Raw genomic sequence first — 15,928 nt, 5'->3', positions numbered from 1 at the left:
TTTACCTGTTACCTTTTTTCCTAATGCTAAAAAAATGGGATGATTGTCTTTCTCTTTCTCTCTTTTCATTTTGTTGTCATTTTCTGACGATCGTAGGATTATTTCTTATTAAAGAGCAAGTCACCCCCTACCAGATTCTTACTCAACTCCCACTTCCTGTTTGAAAAATGCAACAACTGCTGTTGCCTAGCAGACCGAGAGGGTGGAGCCGCTAACAAATACACACACTCACGACATTGTGACATCATAATGTACCATCTAACATCATAGTGTACCTCTTAGCCAATAGCGACGGCAGATTTAAATTCAAATGCTGTGCTGAGTTTTTACCTGACGACGGTGCAACACTGACAGTTTTAGGCAGAATTTTTAAATTTGAACTAAGATGCACTAAAGTGCCGAATTATTGAATACACGTGTCTGCAGCACCACCAGACGCTCATTTATACAGTTTATCAGCAAAAAAATGTTGATTTGGAGTGACTTGCTCTTTAAGTTCTTGATGCGTTCTTCCGCTGAGGTGCGAACAGGCTGCTTGCTGCAAGACCTCGCTCCACCCGTTTGGCCGAACGCCCGCGCATCAGCACCGCAGCATTACGGCCCATCCATCTACTCCAGCGGCCCGGGAGGGAGAAGATCAGCCTGTGGACTCTCAGCTCCACGGTGGTGTCGTGGACATATACGGTAAAAAGTGAGCAGCGTGAATCCACCGACCTGGATGCTGAATCATCAGAGAAAGCTGCAGCTGCAGGAAAATCCCTCAATGGATTAATTCTCCTAAACTTGTTTTACTTCTTCCCGCTGCTAATGTTCCAAGTCTACTTTTAAAGTAAATTAGAGCAAACTATGAGTCTAATAGAAGTTTCCCACTGGCCACGCACAATGAAATCCTGAAAAAGATCACGTTGATGTTATTATCACTTATTGGAAAATTCATTTTCATTCATTAAACCTAAAGTTTGGCACCAAAACCTCAACTTTTCATCTTATTTTGAAGTGAAAACTAACAGCTGCTCCTTCTAAACACAAAAAAGCTGCTTTTGGTGTTTTTGAACCCGCATGACACGAAGTAAACTCTGTTCTTATTTTAAACCGGGAGAACCAGAGGCCGGTGATGCAGCGGGGATATCATGAAAAATGTATGAGGAGTCTAAGCTTTATCGATTTGCCCTTTTCTGTTCTTTTGTCCAGTAAGCAACGGAGTAACCGGATTATGGGCACAGACCGAAAATCCGCTTCATGTGCGCCAAATCTAAATCTGTCAGTGTTTCATCTTTTCTTTAAACAACAAAAACAAACTAATAGAATAAATATGTTGTTCTTCAGCCAAGCAGCAGAAGTTGTTTGGATTTGAGTGAAACCGTTTTAACTACATGTTCTGACACACACACTGCACCTCACACACCCATCAGGATTTAACTGGTCTAATGGTTTTTAGAGCAAAAATTCAGAGGAGAGGAAGCATCGGTGATCACTATCGGCTCAGCCATCACAAGGGCGGTGTTGGATTACCGAAGCCACAACAATCACAGTCCAGCGTTTGGTGTGTGTGTGGGGGTGGGGGGCATTAGAGCAGCTGATGGTTGCTAACGCTAAATGCTAGTGTGCATCTTTGTTCCTGTGACTGCTTTTTTAAAAGGTTTAGGATCTGAGTAAAATAAGAGAGTTGTGATGGATGCATTTGCTTTAATTTTGAGGGTCATTAAAGTTTGCTGGGATTTCAACCTTTCTCCCGACAGAACGGGGAACTCGGCCTGTTTTGTGTTGTTTGACTAAAATGAGATGCTTTTCAAAAGAAAAATGCTCCAAAACAATGTGTTTCTGAAGCCTCTTGAGCAAACAAAAGTCCCCTTTCATGGTAAATTGAGCATAATAGTGTTTGCAAGGATGTGACCTTTGACCTCCAGATGACGCTCTCCATAGTTTACACGCAGGCTTCATTTTTGGCTTGGAGTTATTGACAGGAAAGACGATAGCGCGCTCTGCTCTTGTCAAGCAAAACTCAACGAGAGCCTTTTCTTTGCAGCGTCTGACTGACCGTCGTCTTCCCTCCAGGAACAGTTGCATTTAGCTTGAAGTCACTATTTACGTGTTGGGTGGATTTTGGGATTGTAGCGTCCAAAAAAAGACCGCGTTAGCGATGGTTACCACTTATGGTCATCACTTAGAGGTTTTCTCAGCCTGTGTCCTCACATCACCTTTGCAGAACAAACAGCAGCAGCCTCCTGCCTGTCTCGCAGATGTCTCCGGTCTTCTTCTGAGCCGTTTAGTATTAGTTCTGCTCGGACCATCGGTTCTGATCTCGTCTGACGCGTAATCATCAGAATACAACTTTAGTTTTTGGCAGCTCCCACCAGAACAGAGTCCCAGCTGCTGTTGTTCTCCCTGCACGGGGTGTTTAAACTTTGTTGTGCCTCATCTGTCAGCAAACACATAAAACATGACTCAGCTCAATGATAAATAGCTTATCTATAAGCTACCAGTGAATGTGCATATTTGAATAGCATCTCGCTTTCATGCTGACGGGTCACCATCCCACTGGCTCCTAGGCTGGCTTGCTCTAACAATAATCTCTCTTTTTTTGTCAATGATTTTTGTGAAATTTCTTTTCATTTGGATGCAAGTTCAATAAATAATAAAAATGTGCGATTTTCCCTTTGATTAAGAAGAGAAAATGTTTCTCACAGTTCCAAAAAAATGTAGGTGCAGACTTCATGCACCGTAATTATTCTGGAGCCAAATGATGACAAAGAGCTCCCTTTAAACACCGTTTCTCTATAATCCCTTGGATTATGACCCAAACGCTCATTTGCATACAAAAGAGCAGACATCTATAATCTCACAATCTCTCTCAGCCTCCTCTTTTATTCCGAACATTCAGGATTATTATAATTGCACTTGAGTTTGTGAATCTGCAAACGTCCCCTGATGGTGATGAGTGAGTAATACTGTTGTCTCAGTTTGTGTCCAGCTTCAGACGGAGTTCCGAGCTGTCCTTGGGCTTTGCTGTGGTCCTGTCTCCTCCAGCAGATCCGGTGTCGGCTGTCCGGACCTCGGTCCGGTTCTGCTCCCCCTGCCCTCTCCGCCCCTCTCGCTGTCCAACAGCAGATGGTCATCGGACCGGTCTCTGTGCATCTCCTGCATGCTCTCCTCATACGAGGGCAGGTATTTCACCTCGTCGTAGGCTGGCAGGTTCGGGGAGGCGAAGTCCCCCAGGTTGCATTCGGGGTACCGGTCCAAAAGGAAATCCTGGGACGCGGATGTGTGGCCGTGGAAGAGGGAGGGCTCCTCGCTGTGGTCGTGGTTCTGGGGTCGGCGGGGCCGGGGGCAGATGATCCTCTGGATGAAGTAGCCCATGGCAAAGAGCAGCAGCAGGATCAGGATGCCCGACAGCTTCCGCGTGAACCAGCCGACGTTGTCGAAGAAGACGTGGATGGGCAGCTTGCAGCAGCGCACCGCGGAGGTGGCGCTGCCGTTACCGGAGACGGTGGGCGGACAGCACTGCTGGCCATCGACGCACTGGACGTCCCCGCAGCTTTGCAGGGCTTGGCAAGCTGAAATCAAGCATCCTGACAGAAAGGTCCTGGTTGTCCCGCCGCCCAGCAGACGGGGCGTCATCTCTGGATCCCACGAAGACGGAACGCAGCCTCTAAAACGATGCGCCGCGCGCGCGCGCCCACCGCTCCAAATCAGCTCAGGTGTGCTACGGGAATGCCTTTCCTCCCAGCCAAATCGTACTCATCATCAGCCTCTGCAGCTCCGAGCGGGACAGCCAGCGTCCCCCCTGCAGAACAGGAGCCGTCTGTTGCATGTGGGCGCAGGGAGTGGGGCAGCTGCTCCGTCTGGAGGGAGTATCGATGAGCATGATGAATAATCTGACATCACGGTTACGTGAGGATGTTTCTGTTATAGGTTCCCCGCTTGTCCTCGTATGGCACAATCACATCAGGCTGAATCTCTTCTAATTCACCCCCCTCCCCCCAGTTAATGCAAAGTTTGCTGCAGAGCCCCAAATTTATAGATTATATAAGGAATTATACAAAAGCAGGAGTGACGGCTGCAGGTGGGACAGTGGCCTCTTGTGAATCTGGGAACAGTTCCTCAGCACCAGCAATGCAACACTCACATCCTCTGTGCTTTATAACATAATAAAAGTTTAATCAACCATATAAGGTGATCGTGGACGTGAGTGGGGGGGACACGGGGGGCAGGGGGGTGGTATCTTTACAGTATGTTCTAATGGGAAACCAACTTCAACACAAACGGTTGTTTTCCGCTTGGTCCTAGAGCTCTACCAGTGTCAATTTCAATATAGCGTAATATTGTTTTTGGATGGTAAAAAGTGCAGGGGTCAAAACTTGACTTTGGAAAAAGTGGGGGGGACATGTCCCCCCTGTCCCCCCCAAAAATTACGTCCATGAAGGTGATGATTTATTTTAATTTTATTATTCATTCTAATTCAAGACGGTTTTCAGCACGACTCAAATAATAAATCCCCATTAAATCTATTTAGTGTTTCTGAACAAAGTATTTTCTCACAAGCACCTCCATAAATCACCTCGGGTGTGTTGTTTTTATTCTGCATCAATACTCTGGTGTTGGATCCCTTCAAACAAAGCATATTTCAGCTTGTCGACATGACCCGAAAAGCTAAAAATATTCCTTTAAAACTGAAACAGGATTGCCTCCATCTGAGGGCCTGCATAAAGAGGCAATTGCCTCAGATGAAAGATACCCAATGACTCCATGCTTCTCGTTAATAATGAATGATCCTCGCTGTGTGGGATGTAATGGATTTGAGGAGACTTTTAGTTCAGCTTCACCCAGGAGAACCATGAGTCTGCAGCGTCCAAGGACGGGTCCATAAAACTAAATCTTCAGTTGTAGTCTCTTTGAGCGACGTGTTAATTTACTCTAAAAATGTTTTTTGGTTTGCGTCCAAGAGCAACAGACTGTTCACTAATGTGCTACAAGTCCTGAATGTTAATTGATTACACCAGTCTGCTTTTTCTTTTAACTTCATCGCTCATCTTGAGCTGGCTACGCCAAACTAAAACCTGTTATTTCAAATAAAAACACTTCACCCTGTGTGCTTGTTTGTCCCCAACAGCTGGATCCTTTCCAAAAGAAAGCTTGATGCACATTGCCTGTAATCTAATTACTTTAGCATTATGACGTGAGATTCGGGACAAGCGCAGCATCATGTTTCTTTCTGTAATCTGCCCCGATTAGGGAAACGTGATCGTAGGGCAGTCCTCTAATCGAATAAACAATCAATAACCAGAGGACGGTGACTGAGAGCTCAGAAGCCCTCTTTCGGTCCAGTCCTCTTCTGCTTAATGGGCTTCCACTTACTGGCCACTTTGTTAGGTACACTTGTTCAGCTGCTTGTTAACACACACAGCTAATCAGTCGGTCACATGACAGCAGCTCAGTGCCGGCGTAGTGAAGATGTTCAAACTGGGCATCAGAATGGAGAAGAGGATGAAGTGACTCAGATGTGGTTTTTGGTGCAGGGCTAGTCCAAGTACTTCAGAAACTACTGATCTACTGGGATTTTCACCCACAACCGTCCCTGGGGTTCACAGAGAATGATGTGACAAAGGAGGAAATCTCCAGACAGTGAAAGTTGTTTGGATGAAAATGTCTCGTTGATGTCAGAGGTCAGGAGAGAAAGTACAGACGGGCTCTAGATGATGGAAAGCTCAAGTACACCACAACATGTTGAGCCTTGAAGCAGAAGGCCACACCAGTTGTCACTCATGTCCCACGGGATCTCCAGAACTGGAACATAAGAGAGTGGAAAGAAACGTTCCTAGAAGGGATGCACAATATCGACATCGGTATCGGCCATTTTTTAACATCTGCATCGGTCCGATAAACAAAACTGGGCTGATATTAACTACCAATATTTTTTCCAGCTTGTCTCCATTTGTTTATCTGTTTCAGAGGGTGACGTGTGTTTGTTTAGTCATGTGACAGTTATTTTATTAATCTCCGAAGCGTAAATGTGTGTGATGTGTGTTCATAATAACGCAAATTAAGCTTTAATCATTTTTATTCTATACAAAATCTGCTGATTTTAGAAGCATTAAAGGGACTTTATGGACTTTTGAATTTTTATGTTCGCGATTTGCCCCCTCAGGCCAAAAGCGTAATGACAGCTTCAATAGTAGGCTCGTGCACGAGGCGCGCATGCTGTACGTGCACACTCCTTAACGAAAATAACAGCTGAGACAGTCCCTTGTGTGTGTGTGTGTGTGTGTGTGTGTGTGTGTGTGTGGCCCGGAGGACAGAGGAAGGACAGGAGAACGTGCAGCTAATTAATTAAATAATTTGGTTCTGTACCTTTCTCTTCAGCACAGCCGACAAAGGTTTATGATGGGTCAGTCCTCCTGCATGCTCAGATCATTCCCTTCCCTTGCTTGAAAAATTGTTCCAAAATGAAAGTTGAACCCACATCTTTTTTATCTGTGAATTCAATGCCGTTCGGCAAGTCTCAAACAAAAATGTGGGCATCTTACTGTAAAAAAAATATACTATTAATGTAAAAAAGAAACTCTAAATACATTATGTTCACATCCAGAATCGAATCCCCGGGTCTTCTGCATGAGAGTACGATGTCTTACTAGGTGAGCTAAAGCACCAGTGACATCCTTTACATCTGTAACATTTATATCCTTGATGACAGCTGAAACAACGTCAAACCAAAGAATGTTTCGGAGTGAAAACGGCTATTTTGTTGCTAATTTTCAGGAAATATCTAGAAGAAAGTTCTACAGAAAGTAGCTAAGGGTCCTCAGAAATGTAGCTAGCTTTGTCACTAGGCGTTAGGAACAGCGACAAAGTCGCTGAGTTGGCACCATCGACATATATACTACCTCTCTCTCTGCATACATCCATCTGGACTGGATGATTCAGGTTGATGGTGTAATGATGTGTTCTCGTCCCACTATGAACCCCTCCGTACCACCTAGGTCTGATTTAAACATCACAGCATACCTGAGTATTGTTGCTGAGCATGTCCATCCCTTTAAGACTACGTGGACCCATCTTCTGATGGCTACTTCCAGCAGGATGATGCAACATAAGCTCAACTAATCTCTAACTGGTTTCATTAAAATGCAACAGTTCACTGAACTCCAACTGCCTCCAGAGTGTCCAGCTCTCAGTACAGTCCAGAACCTTTGGGATGTGGTGGAACTGGAGATGATGATGTTTCCAACACTTTACTAAATATATCACATGAAAAATTAAAGCACACCTGAAGGGGGGCCCAAACTGTAGTAAGATGGAAAGGATGAAGTGGCTGTGTGAGAAAACACACGCCTGGTTTGAAACGTACCTCCCAGGACGATCATTCAGTGTATCTTGGCTTGGACAATCCTCTACCGTGCACCATCTTGCCACAGGAGTCCCCCAGGGCTCTGTACTAGGACCTCTTCTCTTTGCCATGAACACCACCTCACTGGGTGAGATCATTCGATCACTTGGCTTCTCCTACCACCGCTATGCAGACGACACCCAGCTCTATCTGTCATTTCCACCGGATGACCACACTGTCTCTGCACGAATATCAAACTGTCTCTCTGACATATCAAAATGGATGAAATCCCATCATCTCCAACTCAACCTCTCTAAAACTGAACTACTTGTCATCCCAGCAAAACCATCCATACAGCACAATATCTCAATCCAAAATGACTTCCTATCTCTGCCTCCTTCAAAGGCCGTTCAAAATCTGGGTGTGGTGATTGATGAACACCTGACCTTTAAAGATCATGTTGCCTCTGTTGCTCGTTCATGCCGCTTTGCGCTGTATAACATACGAAAGATCAGACCATACCTAACACAACATGCAACCCAGCTCCTGGTGCAATCTACTGTCATCTCCCGCCTAGATTACTGCAACGCCCTTCTAACGGGTCTTCCAGGCTGTACTGTGAGACCTCTTCAAATGGTCCAGAACGCAGCGGCGCGTCTGGTCTCCAATCAGCCAAAAAGAGCACACGTCACCCCTCTGTTCATTGAGCTCCACTGGCTACCGCTAGCAACACGCATCAAATTCAAATTGCTAACACTAGCATACAAAGTCCGAGATGGTACGGCTCCCATCTGCCTGAATCCTCTTGCAAAGGCTTACGTCTCGGCCCGGCCGCTCCGGTCATCACAGGATCGTCGGCTAGCAGTGCCTACACCACGCTCAGGACAATCCAGACTCTTCTCATGCATCATTCCACAAATGTGGAATGACCTACCAAGCACTACCAGAACAGGGGCTTCCTTTTCAAATTTCAAGAAACTCCTGAAGACCCTGCTCTTCAGAGAGCATCTTCTAAACTAGCACCCTCCCTGCACCCGTCCCCCCTCTCTACTGTCCACTCCTTGTTCCCTCCTCTCCATGATTGATGTCAAGTTGTTGTTGTTATTGTTGTTGTTAGCCTCAAGGGCAACATGCCGATTATCACTTGTAAGTTGCTTTGGACAAAAGCGTCTGCTAAATACATAAACATAAACATAAAAGGGTTCTAACGAAGGCAACTGGACTTCTTTGGGTTCTTGAAGATGTTTCACTTCTGGGGAGCTTTGTCACTTCTGACTGTAATATGGAAGAGTCGAGCTTTAAACCTGCAGCTGGCTATTGTGTAATGAGCTGAAACTACACGTGAATACCTCTTCTCCCTACCCACTTAGGAGTCGTTGTGGTTGTTAGGCTCTATTGTGTGGGGATGCTTGTTTTGATTAGATGCAGGAGGGTGTGACCTAGACTGAAACGGTTTTGGAATTAAGTGTAAAGCAGCACTGTATGTGCTGGAAAGGTGAACCCGAGGGCCCCTCCCATGTTTAAGAAGTATTTTCGAACCTTGAATTTTCCAGTTGCCTTTATCCGAACCCCTTTGGATTACCATGACCTGGATGACTGAGGACCTTCACCAGCATGCTATTTGTAGCAATTGCTTAAATTCACAGCTTTCTATTTCTGATGTCAGTTCTGCAGAACTCAAATGCTGATGGGACATTTAATTAAAGGACATTCAAACTGTTAAAAAAAACAGACTTTTTTTCTGTCTTCGGCTCTGCTCCTAACTGACCACATCCTGCCACAATCCTCCTCCTTTCCCTTAAGTCAGACAAAAAGTGCTGTTTTTGTGTGATTGAATAAATAAATAATCATTTCATGTCTCTCCTTAACTCTTTCTTGTCAGCTGTCACCAGGGACTACCGGAAGATGACCGCTGCCTGCATCTGCAAACGGAAATCACGTGTTTTCTCTTAAACAAATCAGAAACAGCTGTATTTGTTTTAGACTGATGATACATTTCCAGGCTCCAAATCTGCTAATACCACCACCACGAAGGCACGCCCGCTCTCGCTGCGTTGACCTACACAACAGTTTGAAGTTCTTTGCCTCCTGTGTGGCCGACAATTAAAAGGCCGACACTCTGACTTTTCTAGAACACTGTAATAAATTTGCCTTTCCGTGTGCTTCTATTAATCCGGCACAAAGGTCTCTTGTGTTGTGCTCAATAATGCAGTCTTGTGGAGTCCATTAGCTCTGTGTGCAGATGAATGGCACCGTTCATTTTAATGTGTCATCGATGTTGATGTATGACCCGCCAAGCAGTCAGTGTCACGGTTATCGCCTTTGCATTAATTATGAGACAAAGAAGGCTTTGTCGGGCCTCTCTGGCTTTGTTAACCGACCCGCTGGAGGTTCTGGGTTTTGCTTTGTTTGCTCCGGAGCAGAAGTCACAACCCCAGGGTCGCTGCTCTGAGACCAGATTCAGGTTCTTTGGATTCTTGACTTGCTGCATTCAGGAAAACAACCTGATGATGTGATTCGTGGTCATTTATAACCTAACGCTCGCCACGATCGGCGGTTGGGTCTGAATTACAGTCAGTGAAGCAACTGCTGCATGATAGTTGGCAGGTTTGAAGTGTGAGTGTGTAAAAGCTGCATCTGAGCAGGATCCGTGCGTGGGTGTCGTCGGCGTCTGCGTATTCCCATCAGCTAGAACTCTAATAAAAAGTAAGGCCTGCAGTCGGTGTTGATTGTGCGAATCCAGAAAGTCCCACGCCGCAGCTATTTCACACCCACATACTTCCTCTAATGTTATCGCTCTGCTGGCTCGGAGGGCTTAAAGCGGACGGACTGTGTGTTCTCGGGTCGTGGGGCAGCCGTATTTATGTTTTCGTTTGTCTGTGTGGGTGTTTTTGAATGACTTCAAGCCTCTTTTTTTGATCGCCGGTGGATGAAATGTGACAAAGAGATACAGTGCTCTGAAAAAGTGTTTGCCCCCTGGCAGATTTCTTTTTCTTATTGTTTTTCTGCAATCAGAATCCAGACTTCTTTATCTCTCACCAAATAGAATATTTACTAAGACATCACAATATAACTCTAGACACATTACTTGTCTTTGTGTGTGTGTGTGTGTGTGTGTGTGTGTGTGTGTGTGTGTGTGTGTGTGTGTGTGTGTGTGTGTGCGTGCGTGCGTGCGTGCGTGCGTGCGTGCGTGCGTGCGTGTGTGCGCGTGTGTGTGTGTGTGTGTGTGTGTGTGTGTGTGTGTGTGTGTGTGTGTGTGTGTGTGTGTACTCTGTCTTCTCGATCCCCAGTGAGTCGTGGAGGATGGCTGCTTATACTGAGCCGGGATTCTCTGGAGGTTTCTTCCTGTTAAAAGGGAGTTTTCCTCTCCACTGTCGCTATATGCTTGCTTAGTATGAGGACTGCATCAAGTCACTGACACCAGTCAGTGACTTTGCTGGGTTCCTTATATAGGAAACATTATTTCTGATTGGCTTAATGAACTGACCTGAACTGGAATGTTTACTATGTGAAGTGCCTTGAGACGACACTTGTCGTGATTTGGCGCTATATAAATACACTTGAATTGAATTGAATTGAACTTTCTTGGACAATTACTAATTCAACCTAAATAACAACAACAACAATGACGACAACATACGGCATGGCGCAAAAAACAGTTGGTACAAAAAAAAAGGGTCACAATCTAATATTACGCTGGACCGCCTTCAGCTTTGACTACGACACACATTGGTTGTGGCGATGCTTCGATCAGCTTCTGCAGCGTCACCAGATTTATTCCCATCCATTGTTGCATTAATGTTTCACCAAAGTCTTGCGTTGACGATGGTAGAGTCGGACCGCTGCACAAAGCCTTCTCCAGCACATCCCAAGGATTCTCAGTGGGGTTCAGGTCTGGACTCTGCGGTGGCCGATTCATGTGTGGAAATGATGTCTCATGCTCCCTGAACCACTCTTTCACTATCTGAGCCGATGAATCCTGGCAGTGTCATCTTGGAATAAACCCGTGCCATCAGGTCATTCAGTATATTAGGGGCAGCAGTAGCAGGTTGTCCAGTAATTGGAAGGTTGCAGGTTCAATCCTGGCTCTGGACAGAGAACTCTGCTGTTGTGTCCTTGGGCAAGATACCTAACCCTCCTTGCCTGCTGGTGGTGGTCAGAGGGAGCGGCGGCGCCCGCGCTCAGCAACCCCCTCCCACCCCGATGCACCATCACTCTGGAACAGGGTCCATCTGGACTCGTCAGACCAGTTTTAATAAAGCGTTGGACAGTTCTTAACCCAACTTCAGTCGTTTCCGCATCTCCTTAGATGTTTCCTCTGCTCGATGCCAATGATCTGACCCTTCTCACACAGACTAACATCTTTTACGCGACCACCAGATGTGTCTTTCCATGTGGTTGCTTAATAAATGAGAAGCAACTCATTGCACCAGTTGGGTTAAATAACTTGTTGCAGCTGAAAGATAATCGCCCATGCAGTAATTATCCAATAGGAGGCTCCTACCTGTTTTCTTAGTGAAATCCAGATGGTGACTTTTCTTTTGACCAGAGAGTGCATAAAAATACAAACCCTCAGTCGAGTTGAGGGGGTAGAATCCCTTTTGTGTCTCGTGGGATTCCCTCTCAGCGCTCTTACTAAATCAGATAGATGGGAGGTCTGTGCTGAGCCACACTTTTATTTTTACTGTATAGAAAATAAACACGCCCGTCTGATCATTTTCACGCTTTCATTTCATGGAGGTAAGCGATTTGACTCAGCGTTGTTGCTTTCAGCTCAGGTTGCCTGGAAACATTTATGTAAATCAGTTGCTGTATTTCTTAAAAACGTTAACCACACGCAGATAACTATCACCAGATGCTTTTTAAAAGAGCGTAAAAGTTGATAAATGGGACATTTTACCGTTGAAGAAGCCTCAAATTTACAGCGCTGCTCTGTCAGAGCACTGTAGTTTTTCTAGGCTTTTAATTGCAGATGAAATATGTCTGCTTTGACCTCAGGCAGATTTAATGGAGAGAGCTGTGGAGCACGAAAGGCGCTGACACACAGCTTTTCCAAGTCTGCTAAAAGCCCCCCCCCCCTCCTTTCTCCAGCCAAGCCCAAGAACAGGGGTAACCTATCTAGCACCCATCTGTGGATGACTCAGTTACTAACCCATCACACAGACACCCGGAGGTTAAATACAGGAAAAAGTTTTCCCTTTCCCACATGGTCGGAGTGGGGCTGGAAGGCAGGGGATTTCTGACCCCCTGCCTCTGCGTTTCAGTGCTGAGTCACACTGGAAGAGGAAGAGGAGGAGTGCTGGCGGAGGGGTTCTTGTTCCTCGGAGGGCTGCTAGACTACAGCTCTCTGCTGCGTCCTGCTTACTCTACGCCCACATTATCCCAAGACTTGTTTTTTTTATCCTGTAGCCCCTGAAAGCACCGAGATCCCTCAGGGGAGCGAGAAAGTAATTCTTCAGCAGCACAAACAGAGGGCAGGATGGATAAAAAGAAAGAGACACCGTGACACAGCACACACAACAATGATGGTCTCAGTGTGGGGGTGCAGGAGTGGGAGACATCATGTTTCCACAGGACCGTAATACCGTTATTAAAACTAGGGATGGACAATATATCGGCATCAATATCGGTATCGGCCGATGTTAGTAATTTTTTTTACATATCGGTATCGGCCCGATAAATAAAACTGGGCCAATGTGAACAACAGATATTTTTTCCATCTTGTCTCCATTTGATTACCTGTTTCAAAGGGTGAGGGGGGTGATGTGTATTTTTGTTTAGTCATGTGAACACAATGAATGAAATCATCTCAGAAGTGTAAATGTGTGTGGTGTGTGTACATAACAACGTAAATTCAGCTTCAGTGATGTTCATTTAATACAACATTGCTGATTTTAGAAGCATTCATGTCAGTATATCAGTTATTGGCCATAACAGTGATATTAGTATCGGATATCGGTATTGGCCCAAAAATGTCATATCGGTGCATCACTAATTAAAACCATCCAATTGTTTAAAAAATGAGGTTTTCCCCTTATATGTTGATCAGTTTCAGTATTATTGGCGTGTGGGTAAAATATACACTTGAGGCTAAGGTTTAGGGAGGCGAGTGGTTTAAAGACATTTTGCGTAGTTATTTTCTTCTTTAAAAGCATCCGTCCAGTTTTAGCTCAGAGACTCAGCTCGCAAACCTTACAGACAAACCGTGATGGTCAAAAGACTCAGAATGTTTGTTTCATTGTGTAATGAAGTTAATTTACATTTAATTAAGGACCACAAGACATTAAAATTTCATATCGAGTATGAAATCCATCTTGCGGTCCACTGGTTTATTTAATCAGAAGATTGGAACTTTTTATTGTAGGGATTTGCAACACCTTGTATCAACTGAGAGACAAGAGAAGAGAGAGAGTCCTTTAAACGTTTAAGATAATTTACTACTAAATCATTTTAAACAATTTAAACAATACTAACTCTCTAATGATGGATGGATCTGTTTGAATGAGATGTGAGATGGATGGTGTGTGTGAATGAGTGTTCTTCAGAACTCTCGTATCCGGAGAAGCAAGTCTGAGTGGGAGATGATGTTTTGCTACTAACTGATCAGAGTTTGAGACTTGTAGTCATAAACACATGAGACGTCATATTGCCGCATCCACACATACCCTTAGTGAGACCTCCAACAATGGATCCAGAATGCCAGGTCCTCGGACCTTCCTTCCAGTACTGGAGCCAATGGTACAGCGTCACATCACGACAAACTAGTCCTTGGATTGTCTCCAGGTAAAAAGTGACAGGTGGTTCACAGCGTCAAAAGGGGACCCTCCTTGGGTCAGCGAGATCAGCTTTTATTCTGGAAGGAACCATTGCTTGGTTGGTAAAAACAACAGAATTTTCCCAGCTTGGTGGTTCTCAGCTTAAAAAGAGAAGTACAGAATGGGCGGTCCGATTACTCTGCTTAGCATGCGGTGAACTCCATGGGATCTTGAGAACTGAACTTAAAATGGCATTGGAACTGTTTTATTAATCTGGATGTTTTTGATTCTGGACGAATCAAAGCTGGCAGATTTATAAACACCACAGAGACTATGCCACGCTTCAGACTAGGAAGGTTCTGATTGGATCAGCAACAGCAATGTGTCATGCGGCTGTTTGCCTTAACCTGTGTCAGTGTGTCTAGTGAACTAGATTAAGTCATATCACTTATTAAAACATATTAATCATAACATTGTGATTTCACAGATCGGTCACATTTTATTATTGACTAGCAGTTGTTTTGATTAGCTTTATTGAAAATAGAGTTCTTTGATTTAATAAAAGAAACGAGTCTCTTCATCTTCTGTCTTCATTGCTGGAAAGTAAACAGTTTAGAAGCAATATGCATGACCTTGAGGCTGTTTCATGCACTCTGGCGCTGTGTCAGAGGGAACAGTGGAAAAAGTTAAATAACCTTGGAGGAATAGCTCCTTCATCACGTTACAATTGATTTATCTTAAGCTATTTAGTTTTCTTTGAGGAGATCTGAGGCTGGATGGAAACAGACAGAATAGTGATGAGACACTTTTGCCTTTTGAGCAACATATTTAAATATTGGGAAAGACGTTTGAAGGAAAGATGGCACTAAACTCTTAACCTTTTCCTTATTTTTGACCATATTTGACATTTGACATGGATTCTATTCCTCAGTTACGTCCCATCTTCTAGTTTAATGCCCATCTAGAGACAGGAAGTAGATTTATATCAAAGGGGTAACTCGTAACGCGGAAGTTACAAAAACTGCAGTTCACTCAATCTTGGTTTTCTGGCTAAAAGCGCCCACCAACCTCTGCTAGCTTAGGTTAGCCGAGTTAGCTCATAGCTACACCGGCTTAGAGTTTGATGGGTGTTGATCATCTTCCCCCACCCTCACAGCACTGCTCTCAGATCCATTTTTACATTTTCTGGGAGTGACGAGACGCACAACAAATCCAAGATGGCGGTGGTGGTAGCCACCCGCTGGGCTTCAATTAAGCTCTCAAAAACCTACTGGTGATGGCGAGGAGGGTTCATTCATTATATTCACAATCAATGGATTATATAAAATGAGGCAGCAACTCCTCTGAGAGATAGGATCATGATTCGAACCAACACCAGGCAACCTCGACGACAACCTTAAAGGTTGAGTCAAGTACTAGAGGGAGCTGTCTCAAAAACAAGAGACGCCTGAGTCGGCCTGAATCTGCGGTCTCCAGGTCTGCAGTCATACACTATTGAGTTAAAGGAGGAATAATCCAACAATTTTAATCTCCAGTCATCATCCCTGTGCTTCATTAATTTTTTTCCTACATAAAGACAGGGAGATATTTGCAGCTGCATAAACTGAGGGTAATATTCATGTGTAAACACACGTTAGTTAACAGGTTGACTGTCCTAGACTATTTCATTGGTATTGTGTGAATTTGAGTTAAATTTGATAATATAGTTTATGAACATGGACATTAAATATAATATTTATAATCATTTTAGATACACTTCTTTCCACTATTACACTGTAAGCCTTTAGCAAGCTGAAACAGCTTTTATTTCAGTATTTAGTGTCCCCTTTGGCTTTCCGTATTAGTTTTG

General features: G+C 44.5%; 1 protein-coding gene across 1 annotated transcript; it reads right to left on the bottom strand.

The window, feature by feature from the left end:
* Nucleotides 1–2,832: 2,832 nt before the first annotated feature.
* Nucleotides 2,833–3,796, bottom strand: LOC107380040 (uncharacterized membrane protein C3orf80 homolog). Its single transcript, XM_015951052.3, has one exon. The coding sequence runs from the start codon at nt 3,616–3,618 to the stop codon at nt 2,974–2,976; it is 645 nt and encodes a 214-aa protein (XP_015806538.1). The 5' UTR covers nt 3,619–3,796; the 3' UTR covers nt 2,833–2,973.
* Nucleotides 3,797–15,928: the final 12,132 nt, after the last annotated feature.

The sequence above is a fragment of the Nothobranchius furzeri genome, chromosome 13 (assembly GCF_043380555.1).
Source record: "Nothobranchius furzeri strain GRZ-AD chromosome 13, NfurGRZ-RIMD1, whole genome shotgun sequence".
Lineage (NCBI taxonomy): Eukaryota > Metazoa > Chordata > Actinopteri > Cyprinodontiformes > Nothobranchiidae > Nothobranchius > Nothobranchius furzeri.
The sequence above is the reverse complement of the archived record's forward strand: the minus strand, read 5'-3'. Positions and strand labels throughout refer to the sequence as shown.

Excerpts from the sequence above, each read along its gene's own strand:
- LOC107380040 (XM_015951052.3), bottom strand. The coding sequence starts at position 3,618 with ATGACGCCCCGTCTGCTGGGCGGCGGGACAACCAGGACCTTTCTGTCA.